This window comes from Clarias gariepinus, chromosome 19, assembly GCF_024256425.1.
Source record: "Clarias gariepinus isolate MV-2021 ecotype Netherlands chromosome 19, CGAR_prim_01v2, whole genome shotgun sequence".
NCBI lineage: Eukaryota > Metazoa > Chordata > Actinopteri > Siluriformes > Clariidae > Clarias > Clarias gariepinus.
The window spans coordinates 2,264,001-2,279,548 of NC_071118.1; the positions used below are offsets into that span (position 1 = coordinate 2,264,001).

Below are 15,548 nucleotides of genomic sequence, written 5' to 3' on the forward strand. Positions count from 1 at the left end.
TTTTAGGCTTGATTAGTAAATAAATGTTCTTTGCGTGTGTTAACTAAAACTCGAAAATTGCACATTAAAGTTTACATCTATTAAAAGTATCGCATTTCTTGTGTGTGTGTGTGTGTGTGTGTGTGTGTGTTGGGGGGGTACAATTTTCAGTACATTGTTGGTCCCAGATCTAGCCTACTAACACGAAGAGGTGTTTTTCCCCCCTCTAAATACTGTAAATATAAATAAAATTGCCAATGTTATTATCGTATATATAATTTTTTTTTTTTTTTTTAAGCTTCAGATCCGGGATATGTGTGTAGGTTTAAGGTTATGTGTGTATGCACGTTCTGTAGATGACTTTAATGTAAACAACGTTAAATCGCTTTAATTACTTAATAAGGCACAAAGTTGATTTCACCATTCAGACCTATATATTATTTATTAAACATGCATTTAATCCATATAACGCGCTTAATAAATATTGCATTCTCCTGATTTTAAACTTATTCATGCCCTGGATGATTTAATGGTCGTTGCATGCGCATGCGCTAGCAAGGAGGTGCGGTTTATCATTGAGAGAGAGGGAGAAAAATCTATACATCTAACGCAAAACAAGAGAAAAAAAGAGAAAAAAACAAGATATTCATAATATTGTACTGTCATGAGGTGTGTGTGTGTGTGTGTGTGTGTGTGTGGCACAGACTCGAGTGTAAGGGCAGGCGGTGTGAGCGGTTTATCTTGGTGTTGCAGTGTTAGGAAGTTAGGAAGAAGAAGAGCGCAGCGCAGTGCTAATGTAACGTAGAGAGAGAGAGAGAGAGTGAGAGCGCGAGAGCGCAATCGTTCTCCCAGAGCTCCGGAGCCGAGCGGCACTCAGCGCTCTCGCGTCATTAAAATTTCATACGCCGCGCTCGGCCCAAGGTCTATTTATGAAAATGCGCTTTCCGCTCCTCGGAAAACACAAACCAGTAAGGCAGGAATGTAAATCTAAAAGCAGAATTACGGCGTGTGCTTACAGGCCTGGGTTTCTCTTTGCAAAAAGAAAGTCGCAAGTGATACCGGGGAAATGCGCCCTGATCCTTTTGGCACTCGGACGCGTATTGGATTGGACGTTTCATGAATTATTTAAATGATTTATGCAAATATTTGGATAGGAAACCGCATGCGTCAGGAATATACTGTGGGCTATAGGGTCACTCTCTCTCTCTCCATCATCACTGCTGAGTGCTCATCAGTTAATGGCAGTCCTGCATCTGCCGACCTCATATATACATATATCACATATTCCTCTGCTCGAATAGGCACAAAGCAGCAATTGTTCACTATTTTCGTCTTTTCTTTAGACATTTTGTGATTTATTAGTTAATCGGGAAACTATCAAAACTTTATTGCTACGCTTTTGTCTTTCTTTTTATTTTTCTCACAGGGTTTTTTTTTTCTGTCCAAACCCATGCCACTTGAGTTTTGAGGCTGAAATTGTAAAGTGGAGTGTACAGGCCTATAATCAAAATCACGCACTCTTCTCTAGTAATAGTATCCAAATTGGTTTTTATTTAAAGAGGCTCAGTCATTGTTTTCCTCCGACAAAATTACAAAACGTTTTCCTGACAATTACGCACATTCAGTCAGTTTGACCAACACATATACGTACATTATAAATAGTAATTGACTGAATGTTTATATTACTGATTTATTGTTTTACTGATATTCTGTTATTTTACCATTACTCTCTAGAAGAAAATGTCTCCTCGAATACCTCATTTATTTTCTTTTTTTGCATCAAATGAATACTTTTTAGTATTTTTTTAACTGCACTACACTATTATTATTATTATTATTATTATTATTATACAAACTTGCTTTAGGATTTTCACTTGTTGAACACGAGCAAATCTGCGAGTATGACCTGCTTAACAAACATATTGAGAGATCAATACTATCATAACCATCTGTATTTATTATTAATATACTTTACAGGCTAAAAACCACCTGCTGATTGCAACCTAAAGCTCTACAGTAATAGAAGAAAATAAAGTTGAACGAATTGAAGCAAGAAAGAAAAAACGAATGAAAGAAAGAAAGAGGAAAGAAAAATCGAAAGAACGGCACGAAGTGCGAATTTTTAATTTGCACTCAAATGTTTTAAATTGTATATTATTTCTTTTGTCGATTATAAATCGGGTGGGTTAAAAATATATATATTTTAGTTATATAAATATATTTAATTATATTTAAATATGTTTATTATTATTATTATTAATAATAATAATAATAATAATAATAATAATTGTTGTAATTAATTTAATTTTCTCTTCTTTTAGAAAACAAATCTGACTTCGGTCCAAAATTCAAAAAAAAAACTTGAGAAAAATTCATCTCTCACCAGTGAGGTAAAACGTGCATGGTTTATTTGACTTTTTTCTGTCGCTTTACACAGACACAATTTAAACACACTTTCACAAATGAAAAATATGCCAACTTCAAAATAAATTAATGTCAAATAAATAAGTAAATACGAAAACAACGTTAAAAATCATCATTTTTGAAATATAAATAAGTCAAAAATTGGTATCTCAACAATATCTACAAAGTGCAATGAACTTTTCAGAATGCAGTGACTCCATGTTTCCATCCACAGGCCCAATAATAATAATAATAATAATAATAATAATAATAATAATAGGAGAACATATGTCCAAGTATTAGCTTTTAAATGAAGGCATAAAGGGCCCATCATTATTCTAACCACTTGATTGTCAAAGCATCGTTGCAGTTGAGACGTACCACGATCTGGTTTTATGTTTAAGCATTCTGTACTTCTTCAAAACAAGATGCCAATTTTGTAAGCTGCTTTTTATCTTTTATTATACCTTATTTCCAAAATGGCTAAAGATGCGTAAGGATAATGAGGTAGACACAGACTGGGGCCTTGTGTGTGTGTGAGAGAGAGAGAGAGAGAGAGAGAGAGAGTGTGTGTGTGTGTGTGTGCCTCCGCCTGTGCATATTTCGCTCTTATTGCGATGCGTTTAAACCGGGGAATTGGAAATAATAAAATCGCCTTAAAGTAACCCATGCAGTGGATGTCAGGAATTTCTTCCTGTAACTGAGCTCGAGTCTGTTTCTCCGAAACAGAATGACTTGTATGAAATTAAAGTTTTAATGTCAAACCTTTAAAACCCTTTTTTTCGAAAAAAAAGACAAAAGAACAAGAACCTTAAAATGACGAGGTGATCTTCACAGAGGTGTCATGTATTCACAGTTATGTACATGAATCAATATAAAAGAGTTATTTAAGAGAATATGTTATTATTCTATTTCCATTTTTTGTACAATAAGTGATTCATTTCTTTCCAGTTTCATAGCTGTTCATAGCCGTGTTTTTCTTCTCTTCGCTGCGCTCCTGCATGCAGACATCCCCAGAGGACCCGGTCCGCTTCCGTGCGTGAGATCTGTAGCCCGGTGTTTTTTTGTTTTGTTTTTAGGGTTGTCTTGTTTTGTCTTAATTGATTTTTTTTGTTTGTTTGTTTGTTTGTTTATTTTGGGGATATTGGGATGTCTGAGGGTTCCTCGCTGTCCGTGAAAAACGAGCGCGCTTTTTGTTTCAGTGCGTCGCCGAAAACTTCATGCGCTTCTGTTTTTGCCGCTGGTTGCAGAACCAAACGCGCACCACGTTCTTTTTGAGGTCGAGCTTCTCGGCGATGGCGGCGATCTTCTCGGACGAAGGACGCGGCTGAACGGCGAAGTAGGCCTCGAGCGAGCGCTTCTCCGGCGCTGCGATGGACGTGCGCTTGCGCTTTTTGTCCCCGCCGCTAAAGATCTCGGGCTTGGCCATCTTCTCGCGCTGCGCCCTCTCGGCCTCCTCGAGCCACGCTTCCAGGATGGGCTTCAGTGCCACCATGTTGTTGTGCGACAGTGTGAGCGACTCGAAGCGGCAGATCGTGCTCTGGCTCAGGCACCCGACACCGGGGATCTTGAGGTTAGCGAGTGCGGCACCCACGTCCGCCTGCGTCACGCCGAGCTTAATGCGTCGCTGCTTGAAGCGCTCGGCGAACGCCTCGAGCTCGCGCGGGTCAGGCTCGGCATCCCCGGGCACGACGCCGGCGCTGGCGAGGGAGGCGTGCGCGGCCAGGGCGTGGTGCGGGTGGTGCATGTTGACAGCCTGTGCGTGCGGGTGGTGATGGTGCTGCGCGTGGTTGATGGCCGCGGCCATGTGCGAGTGTGCGTGCGACGCGCCCGACGCCACGTCCGCAGCGGTGGGCATGCCGCCGAGCGAGATGGCGGGGGAGAGGTGCTCGAGCAGGTCTCCCTCCAGGCCCTGAGCCGGCTGATGGTGGTGGTGCGGGTGGTGTGCGTGATGGTGGGATGTGAGCACCGACGGGTGGTGTAGGTGCGCCGGAGAGGACGTCGGGGTGCCCGTCATGCTCGTCATCGTGGTCATGGTGTGGTACGTGGCGTCTGGCTTGAACGGGTGGCTCTTCTGGGCCACAATGTCCACCGCGGCCAAAGCCTCGGCTCTCTGCAGCAGCGTCTCATCAAAACCCGCGAAGATGTTTCCCTGCAGCTACCAGAGAGCGAGAGAAACAAAGAGGAAAATCAGTACAATACTGCAAAACTCTAGAGTTAAACATAATTATAAGGTTTTAAAAAACACATGTTTACCAAGCACATGTTTATGATATGGATACATAAAACGCCACTTCTTAAAACCTACACTATATATAATTTACTAAAGCATTTCATACAAAACAAACGCAATAAAATTAAACAACAAAGCAACGATGCATTTTAATACTATTATATAGCCAAAAATATTTCTAAATTAATCTTCTTTTTATTTTTATTTTGGAGTGTAACCAGTTTTCTTACTTTTTCAAGATTTTCAAAAAACTACAAACTCTTGCTCGAATTATTCTCAAATTCCCAAATCAAATCCTGAACTCATACATTTCCAGTGATAATTTTAAGTAACTTTTCAAGGTGCAGCACTACTCCACCAATTTTAAGACAATAGGAGTAAAAAATAACAAACTTGTACACCTTAAGTCAACTTGTTCATCAGTGCTGTTCAGGTTTACTTTTTAGTTTTGAAGGAGATCCAACTAACCATGATTTTCTTTGTGTGTATAAAGAAAGAGAAAAAAAAAGACTATAATCATTAAAGAGATTATTTCAGCATTTCCTCACATGACACTGACAGTTACTTGTGCATCAAAAATAAGATGCTTGGAGAGTGGTGTATGATGGTTCGATAATGCACAGTCTTTAGGTCAGAGTAAAATGCTTTTTCAATACATTGCAATTTTGCTCAGTAAAAAAAAGAAAACGTTAACATGTGATCGCCATCAATACACCACCGTAATGTCCGATATGCTGAAGGTAAAATCGTGTGCGTCTTACCGATGGTGTGGGCAGACATGCCCGCCGGATCGCCTCCGAGCTGGAATGCAGAGGTGTGTATTTGGGCTCGTGGAGAATCGGATGCATACTGAAAGCTTGCTTGCTGTTCATGGACATCATGATTGCAGGAGTCAGAGAAGCCTGTTTCTTGTCTTCCAAGTTTAACTCCGTTTGTGCTCCGATCACCCTCGATGTCTTAAAACGTTAAGAAGCAGGCGGGAAAAACGTCACGACGAGGACAGGTAGCCCACCAGTCCTGCCTGGGAGGTCTTCTTTTCTAATAGGGAAAAAAAAACTCTAATTGCGCCTGTCAGCAGCCTTGACACGGCCCAGGTATTGACGCACGCGTCTAAATATAAAAGATCCCCTGGCTCCGCCCACACAGCGCAACCCGGCACGCCCCCCTCTAACTTTACTCTAACACCATTGGCCAAATAAGGCTCGTGCATGCTCTCGCTCCGTGACTCCCACCTTATAAGCTACAGAATTAATGTCGGGGAAAGAGGGCGTGGTCTGTTAGGAGGCACCGCCCATAGAGTGCTTTTATGGGTGTGGAAAAAATGTGACAGATTCGCACGCTGGTTAACTCAACAGCCCCAGGTAGGCCAGGTAATAACACCCCAGTGCAATAAAGAATAGAAACAGAACCATATCAGGTGTCCTTACTAAAAATACCTGTACTACAAGTCGAAATCTCGATAATTGATATCGATGTGATCTGGCATTTATTTATTTATTTATTTATTTATTTATTCATTCATTTTATGTATTTATTTTATTAAGATTAAATGACTAAGCATTACAATTATCAATGTAAATAGAAATATTATATGTTAGTGTTTATATATATATATATATATATATATATATATAAATGTGTGTGTGTGTGTGTGTTTTATACACACGCACACACACACATTAGTAAAGTTGTTCTTTAACAATATCGTTTTTTACAAGTTTTATGGGGTATATATAATAAAAATTACATATATTATAAAATATGTTATATATATTTTATAGGGTTTATAGGTTTATATAAGTTAAATGTAAGAAAATACTGATAAGCAACAAGACTTACATACAACCACAGTTCTTTAGTTTATTTGTTAAAGATCTAAATGCTTACTTAAATGTATTATTTAAAATAAATAAAAATAAATCTATAAATAAATGCATTTAAATCCAAATTAATAGATAAAATGTGAATATAAATAATATACCCCCCCCCACACACACACACAACATCTGATTCAACTTTTTTACCACCTGCTATCAACCCGTATATAGGCATCAGCTCGGTGCCATCTCTATTAAATAAAGCAAAGGATTCCCCAGAACGAGGACCACTTCAACCTTTATGCCAGCTCCTTTCCCAAGCGTTTTGCTATAATCTCTATTACTGTACACTACAGCTACAGCTACATCAATATTCCTAATATTAGTAAGGATTAATATATTCTAGTGCTTGTTAGGACTTCTTATTTTCATTCCTTGAGTGAAATGTGACATTGATGATCTAAAAGTCTCTGAGTGGCAAGCCATACAATTTCATGCATGAATTAATTATTGCTCTTTTACTTTGTGGTATACACCACAATATGGATTCCCAATTAGTGTATAAACAGCTCAAAATGGATAAGAGCACAATGAAATATTTATAATAAAACCACTGGTCAAATGAATGAAACCGTAAATCAAATGCCTTATTGTGGCATGGGATAGTGGATGGATTGTATGTTATGTTATCTTATGTTATGTTATATGTTGTGGTATACTGTAGTAGAGCTAATGCTTGCTCAAAAAGTTTCAGAAACTCAAACTGAAAGGCAAAGCCGATTGCATCAACATGGAGTACTCTCCAAGCTAAAATTGTTAAACAAGTTGCAGATCATAGATCATGTATACACATGTATAAGGGACAGAGTGTCCAACAGGCCCTCTTTTGGTGACGCACACAAGCTGTCTTGCTCTGGCTTGTATTGAGCCCCACACAGTCATCACTCTAATTGGAGCTGAAACTCCAGACACTGATAATAGAACTCCACAAAGGGAGATGGAGTCTCAGTGAGTGTGACTCGGAAACCTGAGCGCTGAGCGCTGCCAGAGACATTGTCCTCTTTTACCTGGCTCTTCACTAGGGTCCTGGCACCCTCTTATTAAATATACATCAGCGCCGTCACCTCTCCCCTGGCAACCGCCATCACCAATGGACTCCAACTACACTGTGAGAGGCAGAGGAGAACACAAGATAGAAATAAAGGACCCATCTGGAATTTTAGCATGAAGACTGTAGCCACGGTGTGTGAAGGCATGCATTATTAGCCAGCAACGGATGTTACCTGTGACCTTTGTGTACCTCTTTCTACTGACACCTTTTGTCTTTGATTTGTTTGCTACCAAGCATGCATCGTGACACATTTATCTGCTGAGTTTTCTCCAAACAAGCCTGGGAAAGTGCTTGATTAGCCTAATGGAACATTTCCTCCCATGAATATTAATGCTAGAATGGGAAATTGGTTGTATTGGCAGTTCCTATTCAAGTTAATAGATTGTGTAAAACCCAGACTGTTTGTAAATATTTATTTCATACTCAGGCATTTATATAAAATTATGTGCAGAAAAATAATCTGGATTGCAGGATAAATGGCAAAAACAGCATTTTAAATAAAGGTCATGGCTAAAAAAAAAGTCAATGAAGAGCCAGAGCTGCCCGAGTGGCACATAGGGGTACCCAAAACCTAGGTAGTTTTAATGTTATTCCCAATCAGTGTGCGTTTAAAGTGTCATGTGAGTGTTTAATTCTAGTTCATACCCCAGCTTTGTTATATTTTTAGGATATTTTTAGACATTTATATTGGATGCCCTAATGAAACTGTTTTTGTTGGACAAGCAAAAGTTCTTTGGAATCCGCTGGAATACTTTTGGTATTCTGTACTTCTTCTTCTTCTTCTTCTTCATATTTAAAGCGGTTGTGCAGACCCAAGGCTGCTGTTTAGTTTCTAGACAGTGTCTTGATGCATTTACAATTATCAGTACTTCTTTACGTACAGACTAACAGTCTTTATGTTTCTTTACCTTTTCCCATAGTTATCAAAAAGTTCCCTCATATGAGCAAGTTCTGTTCAGAGTGCTCGTTTGGAAGATACTGTACTAGCACACTAAAACAAATTGCTATACATTGTATATTACAGTACAATAGCACACAAGGAGACGTTTCTCCATCTCCTCTATCACTTTTCTACGCCTCTTTGTTATTATTGTTGAGGTCATTGCCACAGCAGACTTCACATGTTCCATCATCTTGTCCTTGTTTTTCAAAACAAGCATATTCGTTTCTTTGCAAGTTCGTAACTCAAATATTCGTAGGTAGGGGACTTACTGTATATTTATATATAATACTGCAGATGTTTTTTTACTTTCTTTCTTGTGTATTCACGATGAAGTTCATACAGTTCAAAACCTTTTCCCAGCTTGCTAGAAGGTGTTTTGTAAGTTATCACCCTGAAAGTATTAAAAGAACCCAAGCAGGATTAAGATGAACGGGAAAGTGTTTGTACAAGGAGCTGAGTTTCTGGATTGATGATGGCGATACAGCAAAGCAGATAACGTTTAGCTCGCCCTAGATGTACTTTGAGCTTACTGGCATAATATAGAAAACATCTGCGAGCTAAATGTAGGATTTTGATGTATCTCTACAATGTTGATACAAAAAAATCTACATAATATTGACACTGGAGGCCGTTTAAGCCTAGTGGGTGGTGCTTAGTTTACACAAACAGCTATATGTCATTTTTGGACAAAATTCTTTGCAAACTTTGGGGTGAAGTCTACACTCAAATAAAAGGGAACCAAAAAAAGAACCCAGTGAAGTTGTTCTAATCCAGCTATGTATGTTGGAAAATCAACCTTTTCAGCAGGCATATTACAGGATTAACGTTGAGATACAGTCACAGAATGAACAATATGTTTATATATAGTCTTTTTCAATGTAATTTTATGGTATTGTGTATGATCTAAGGGAACATGTTTCAAGAACAAAGTTAAACAAGTAACCTGCCAACCAACCATCTATTATCAGCATGCTGTTTTCTCATCCGTGTCCTACTCAACATCAGAGACAATGGTCTTGTGGGAAAGAACAACAGAACCAAAGGATACACAAAGAATACACGTTGAAAGGCTTGTTGTCTTTCTGCTTTGTGTTGGAAAAGAATCCCTGTGCAAAATTCCACTTGCGTACAAAAAATTTTACAAAATGTTTAATAGAAGTATCTTAAGACCGTCTCTTTAGCTGAAAACTACATGTTGAACAATCACTTTAAATCAGGAATTATTTTCCAACACGCCCAATGTTAACGACGTGGCTCTTTGTAGTGCCTTAATGGCTCAATGGAAACTCATCAAAAAAAAAAAAATGAAATGGAAAAAGAAGATGATACGTGAGGAAAGACAGGACAGAATGCGTGCAGGAAGTGTTTTCTTAATTTAAAAGTTAGGTAACAAAGGTCGTGGACCTTAACTTCATGATAATAAGAGTAGGAACTTTACAAGAATAAACAACCGTTAATTTTTAGTTATATATATATGTATATATATATATATATATATATATATATATATATATATATATGTATTTCTGTTTTTCATAACATCTGCATGTCTTTTAAGTCTTTAAAACATTCTTTCAAAAAATTTCACAAATGTTCATCAGTTTCCTGCACAACTGATTGCTTTTATCTCATTCTTTTTAACATCAGTTACATTTCAAACCAGTCTTCCCTTTCTTTTACATAAAAAAAACCACACAAACATCTTTGTGACCTTTGTGACCATCCTGATCTCATTTGAATCATCCTCTCTTTTTTTACTGATCTGTTCATTCAGTGTCCTCCCTTCCAGGTTTACCTGCCATTTCCCATCCAGGCAAGATTGTCTGTACAAACGCTGGAAAAGCACAGATCAATAGATTAACTGAGTGCTTATGAATTATGCAGAGGAGCTTTACAGCAGTTGGACATAAAGTGTGTCTACTCCCAAATTGATGTGTAAAAGCTTTAAAGTAAAGGGCTGTTTACTTGTTCAGGAAAAGTCAGGGTGCTGAGCCTCAGGACCCCCCCCCACACACACACAGACAAACACAGCCCCCATCGCATCCCAAGACCCCTGCCGTCATGACCCAAAAGATTTGGACCTCATAATCAGGCTAAGACTATGAACATAAAGGTAAGGTGGAGGGTAGGAATGATGATGATGATGATGATGATGACGGGATCAAAACATAAGACCGCAATGCCATGTAAACCTTTAGCAAAAAAAATCTTAAGTATATTCAATTTGATTTGAATTATACTTAAAAAATCCTACTTTGTTTTTATAGTCAATATTGTGTTATTTTGGCATCCTCAGACTTCACTTAAGTGTTATTGATTAATTAATTACATTTCCATGAAAAAAAAGGAATTTAGACATTAAGCGCACCTGAACGTATTACTGGAGGTTTTCTTCTTCTTTATCATGCTAGTCAGTCTATACACAAGGGGAGTTCAAGTCAAACCGGGACTTGTGATGAAATTCCTGGTGAATGAAAGCGTAAAAAGCGATTGGCATTTACAAAAGACTTCAAGCACAGTACGATGATGAGACTTAGCCGCAGTAAAACATGTGAACAGTGCAAACGTTTTAAAAAGGACTGTACGTCTGTGGCCGAGGCGGCTAGCAGCTTACTGCAGTCGTTCCTGTGAACGTTCAGAGAGTGAAATGCCTGAGCCTTGGGAAAATGACGGATAACATGTGGGAGAGACGCATCTGTCTGTCGGAACTGTACACACAATCATTCACCAACACCACTTGCACATTACAGGAACTCGGCTGGGAGTTATGGCCGCATCCCACGTACAGTCCTGACCTCACTCCAAGCCATTTCCACATGATAGGTCCTTAAAGGAGCTCCTGGGAGGCTAGGGTTTCAGACATGAACCCGTCAGCTAATACGATCATGGCTCTTGAGTTCTGAAAAAACATTTTACCTTCATGGTGTCCAAGCAGTAGTGAAACACTGGGATAAAGGCATGAGTTTAGCAGGGGATTATGTAGAGTAGAGAAATAAAGGGAGTTTTCATTTTCATTTCTGCGTTCTGTTATTCTGCCCAATCAAAAATCTTGGTTTGATTTGAATGTCCCTTGAATGTCCCTTGAATTGTCCCTTGAATTAATTATATATTAAATAAAGTAGTAAAGTATATTTTTAATTATATTCAACAGTTAGAACTTTCAAAATATTTGTAGCAACTGTACTTTTTAAAGCACTTTAATTAATATATCACTTGGTGATACAGTATATTGACTTTTTTATTATTATTATTATTATTATTATTATTATTATTATTATTATTATCTGTATCCCAGTATAATTTCTCAGTCTTTATTTCAGCCCTGGTAATATTCCTGTTATATCTTGACTGGATATTCGAAGACAATCTGATGGTTCCACATACAAGAATAGCAGTATATTGATTTGTTCGACATCATTTGTAATTTTTTTTATTTTATTTGTATTTGTACATTTCCATATAATCATAATTCACATCAAGCTTTTTTTTTTTTTTGCTCTACATCAACAGACAGGAGTAAACAAAGAGCAAAACAACAAAATGATGTAAATCTACCAGTGAACAGATGAAGGCAGATTAACGATATGTAAATTTCAGTTCCATTTCAGGTCTTTGGTGCGACAGAACGCTGCAGAAGGAGGAATTTTTTTTTTCATTGTTTGTTTTTTTTTTTCCTTCTCCCCGAGCTGGGGAGAGCATTGCGGGTCTGTTTCATCTGTACTCCCAACTGTTTTCCACAGAAGCAGGGTGACACACTGAGACAGATGTGTTGCATGTTGATAACTGGCAGGCTTGTTTAGAAGCCAAAAGATGAATTGCAGAAAAGAGGAAGAAGCTCGAAAAGCTTAAATATTTGTCTTGGATCTCCTTTCTTCTTTATTTACTGAAATATTAATGACTTTAGCTTGAGGCCAAATGTGTTTATGCATAGCTTTCTGTATGTAGGCTGAAATTTTGATTGATGCTCTTATATCAATTCCCTGTATTGAAAGTTTTTCTCTGTAATTACGGGTCACGAGCTGGCCGTGTCCATCACCTGTCGCCTCGGCGTGCACCACTATCATGTCTCTCTCCTCTCATGTGTCATGCTTTTATGTTTCATGAGCAATTTCTTAGTTATGTTTTTTTTGGGGAAAGCTTGCGGTCTAACCACTTCAAAGCACAACTGTGTTAATTATGTTAATAATAGCAGCAACAGGTGAATTGAATAACATTGATTATCTCCTCATATTCTTTTCTTTCACGAGGTGGGAGAGGCTGGACAACAAGTGAACACAGTTGTCGAAGCTTATGTGCTATAAGCAGGAAAATTTGACTTTAACAAGTGATGGCTAAAAAAGCTGGGTCAGAGCATCTCCAAAACGGCAGGTCTTCTGGGGTGTTCCTGGTATGCAGGGGGTAGTACAAACTAAAAGTAGTCCAAGGAAGACAACCAATGAGAACTTCAAGGCTCTTTAATCTGCATGTAAAGCAAAAGGCTAGACAGGAAGGTGTTAGAACACACAGGTTGTATCACAGGTTGCTGGGTACGGGATACCGTAGGCACAGACTGGTTGGGGTGCCCATGCTGATCCTGATCCAGTGCTGCCATCTTCGACAATGGGCAATAGGCATCAGAACAGAAACTTGGAGCAAGAGAAGAAGACAGCCTGGTTTGATGGAACATGTTTTTTTCATCATGTGGATGGCTGGGTCAATGTGCCTCGCTTACCTGAGCAATAGAAAGCTGATAGATGTTTTTCTGAAAAACCCTGGGTCCTGCCATTCATGTGGATGTTACTTTTTTTTTACATCCCTGATGGCAATGGCCTCATTAGGTAGAATAACACGCGGAGCCGCTCTGCTGCAAAAGTCATTTTAGGAATGGAAGGGACGACTTGGCCTGCAAACTTTCCAGATCTCAATATGATCGAGTGTCTGTAGGATGTGCTGGAGTTTTAAGTCTGTTCCATGAAAGCACCACTTTGCAACTAAAACATCTCCTGCTAACACCTTGGTGCTGGATATCACAGCCCACCTTCAGAGGTCTAGTGGAGTTAAAGAATACAAAAACGGCACTTGAATATTGTTTATCTCCATCCACAAAACCTTAATATTTTTTATATCAAAAACACCTGGTGGGGTTTAAAAACTCATCCTAAAGATTATAATCGCAGTCATGACCCGGATCAATTAGACCCAGGACAACACTATCAACAAGTACACAATACAATGGTTAAGACCTAAGCTGGATGAATTTCTAAATGATCATACCTCATGTACATTTAACTCTTTCATATGTGGTACCCACACTTAAGTCAATTTCAAACGACTTTTTAAAGAAATCTGTAAATCTCTTTAGGGCAGTGGTGGATCAGCAATTGAGGCTATGGTTTGCTGATCGGAGCATCCGGTGCAAAACTTGTGTCAACAACATGTGGCAACCCTGAGAAAGTAAAAAAGTTTATTATGTAAGGAAAAATATTATGTAAGTTACTTTTAAATTATTTGAAACCCTTACTGTAATTTAAGTCCCTATTCAGATTTTTGCTTGTGTATCAAGACAATTTGCTATTCCTACTGCAGCAGGTCTCTGGTACACCTTTATAAAATTTCAAAACAAATAATAAAAAAAGTTATATTTTTTTATGTATTAGACCACAGTCTGCCAGAATGAATGAATGAATGAATGAATGAATAAATATAAAATATATATAAATATATAAATATTATCAAAGATATTTCTAGATTTTGTTCAATTTGTTTCTATAATTGGTCATTTACATTGAATACTTTTAAATGTTCAACATTTGTTTTAAGATTTAAAAAAAAATAGTTAGGTATAATATATTTCAGTTATAAAGTTTTATTTATTTATTTAGTTGTTTGTTTGTTTTTGTTTATACTTGTACTTATACTTACCTTATTTACTTTAATTGTATTATTAATACAATTCTTCTTTTATAGCATAATATAATATGTTTTTCACAAAATCATACAGTTCCTCTTTATATCACACTAAACATGTCACCCCGAGTTTCATCTCACGGTGTGACACGGTCCGATATGAATACATGATCGATGTGACTCACTGTTGTGGTGTTTCCTCACACCAGAGGCTGCGGCACTGAGGCTTCCTGCAGGTGGTCAGATGAAAAACACAGCATAGGGAGAGACGGTGAGGACGACATTTCTGGGGTCTCTGGGGAGGGGGGGTTTGCCTCCGTAACCGGGGACCAGCAGGGGGGCACTCTGAACCCCAGCTGGTGCGGGTCGGAGTGTCATTGTGCTCCATGGCTGCCTCTTCACGAAGCTAACAGGATTAGCGCATGGAGCACACCCGCTCCACGCAGGGCTTTGGGCTGTCCCTCCTGTGTCTCGTCTGACCTGAGGCTTTGAGGAACTTTGAGAAGCTCTGGGAACAAAGACCACACCTTCTACACGTTCTGTATCAAGTTCTTCCACTTTGATTCCAATAGATGAAAAGGAATCGTAAAGCCTGAGAACTTTGTTTCTTAGAAAATGATTGTCCTGTTTAAATCACTTACTTAATTTACATCTTGGAAAGTTTAAAGGATGTCAGGATTCTTTTGGATCTGAAAGAATATGTACTGTATGTAGGCCTCCAGGATCAACCAAGAGTGCAAAATGTTATGTCTGTCAGCTTGGGAAAGAAATCTTGACAGATACACAGCCTTGTTTTTAACTTCCTCTCCCGCCACTCTGTGTAAATACTCCAAATGAAATCAGACCCCAAGACAAAAAGTGACAAAACTCAGATCATCTCATGGTTTGTTCCAAGACTGCATTGTTGTTTTGTTTGCTTGACAGATTGTGACTATGATGGAAGGGTCATAAAAGAAAAAGTTTTGCTCTACATCTCTGTTGTGATGTCACATCTCTTTATATTTTTTATATTCCTGAAAACAGTCAGTAGGTCTGACTTGACTTTGGTGCTTGCAACCCTTAAATATAATCATTTTTATAATATCACTAGAGAGCCTGATGCCTGCATGCTACCATAACCTGCGAACGGAGTGTGTCCGTGAGTCAACTCGCCGGACAAGAACAAGTTCATTAAAA

General features: G+C 38.4%; 2 protein-coding genes across 4 annotated transcripts in view; one reads left to right on the forward strand and one right to left on the reverse strand.

The window, feature by feature from the left end:
* Positions 1-15,548, forward strand: part of LOC128507330 (mitochondrial fission factor homolog B) — a 232,928-nt gene that overhangs the window by 25,925 nt on the left and 191,455 nt on the right. The gene's annotated exons all lie outside the window — the stretch shown is intronic.
* pou4f4 (POU class 4 homeobox 4) lies at positions 2,916-5,680 on the reverse strand. The gene is made up of 2 exons (XM_053478113.1): positions 5,377-5,680; positions 2,916-4,540 (listed from the first exon to the last, which is right to left on the reverse strand). Exons 1-2 carry the CDS (start codon positions 5,494-5,496, stop codon positions 3,581-3,583), a joined length of 1,080 nt encoding a protein of 359 aa, XP_053334088.1. The 5' UTR covers positions 5,497-5,680; the 3' UTR covers positions 2,916-3,580.

Bases quoted from the DNA above. Each gene is read 5' to 3' on its own strand.
- pou4f4 (XM_053478113.1), bottom strand. From the start codon at position 5,496: ATGATGTCCATGAACAGCAAGCAAGCTTTCAGTATGCATCCGATTCTC. The intron at 4,541-5,376 runs GTAAGACGCACA...GCTCTCTGGTAG, and splicing joins CATGTCTGCCCACACCATCG to CTGCAGGGAAACATCTTCGC.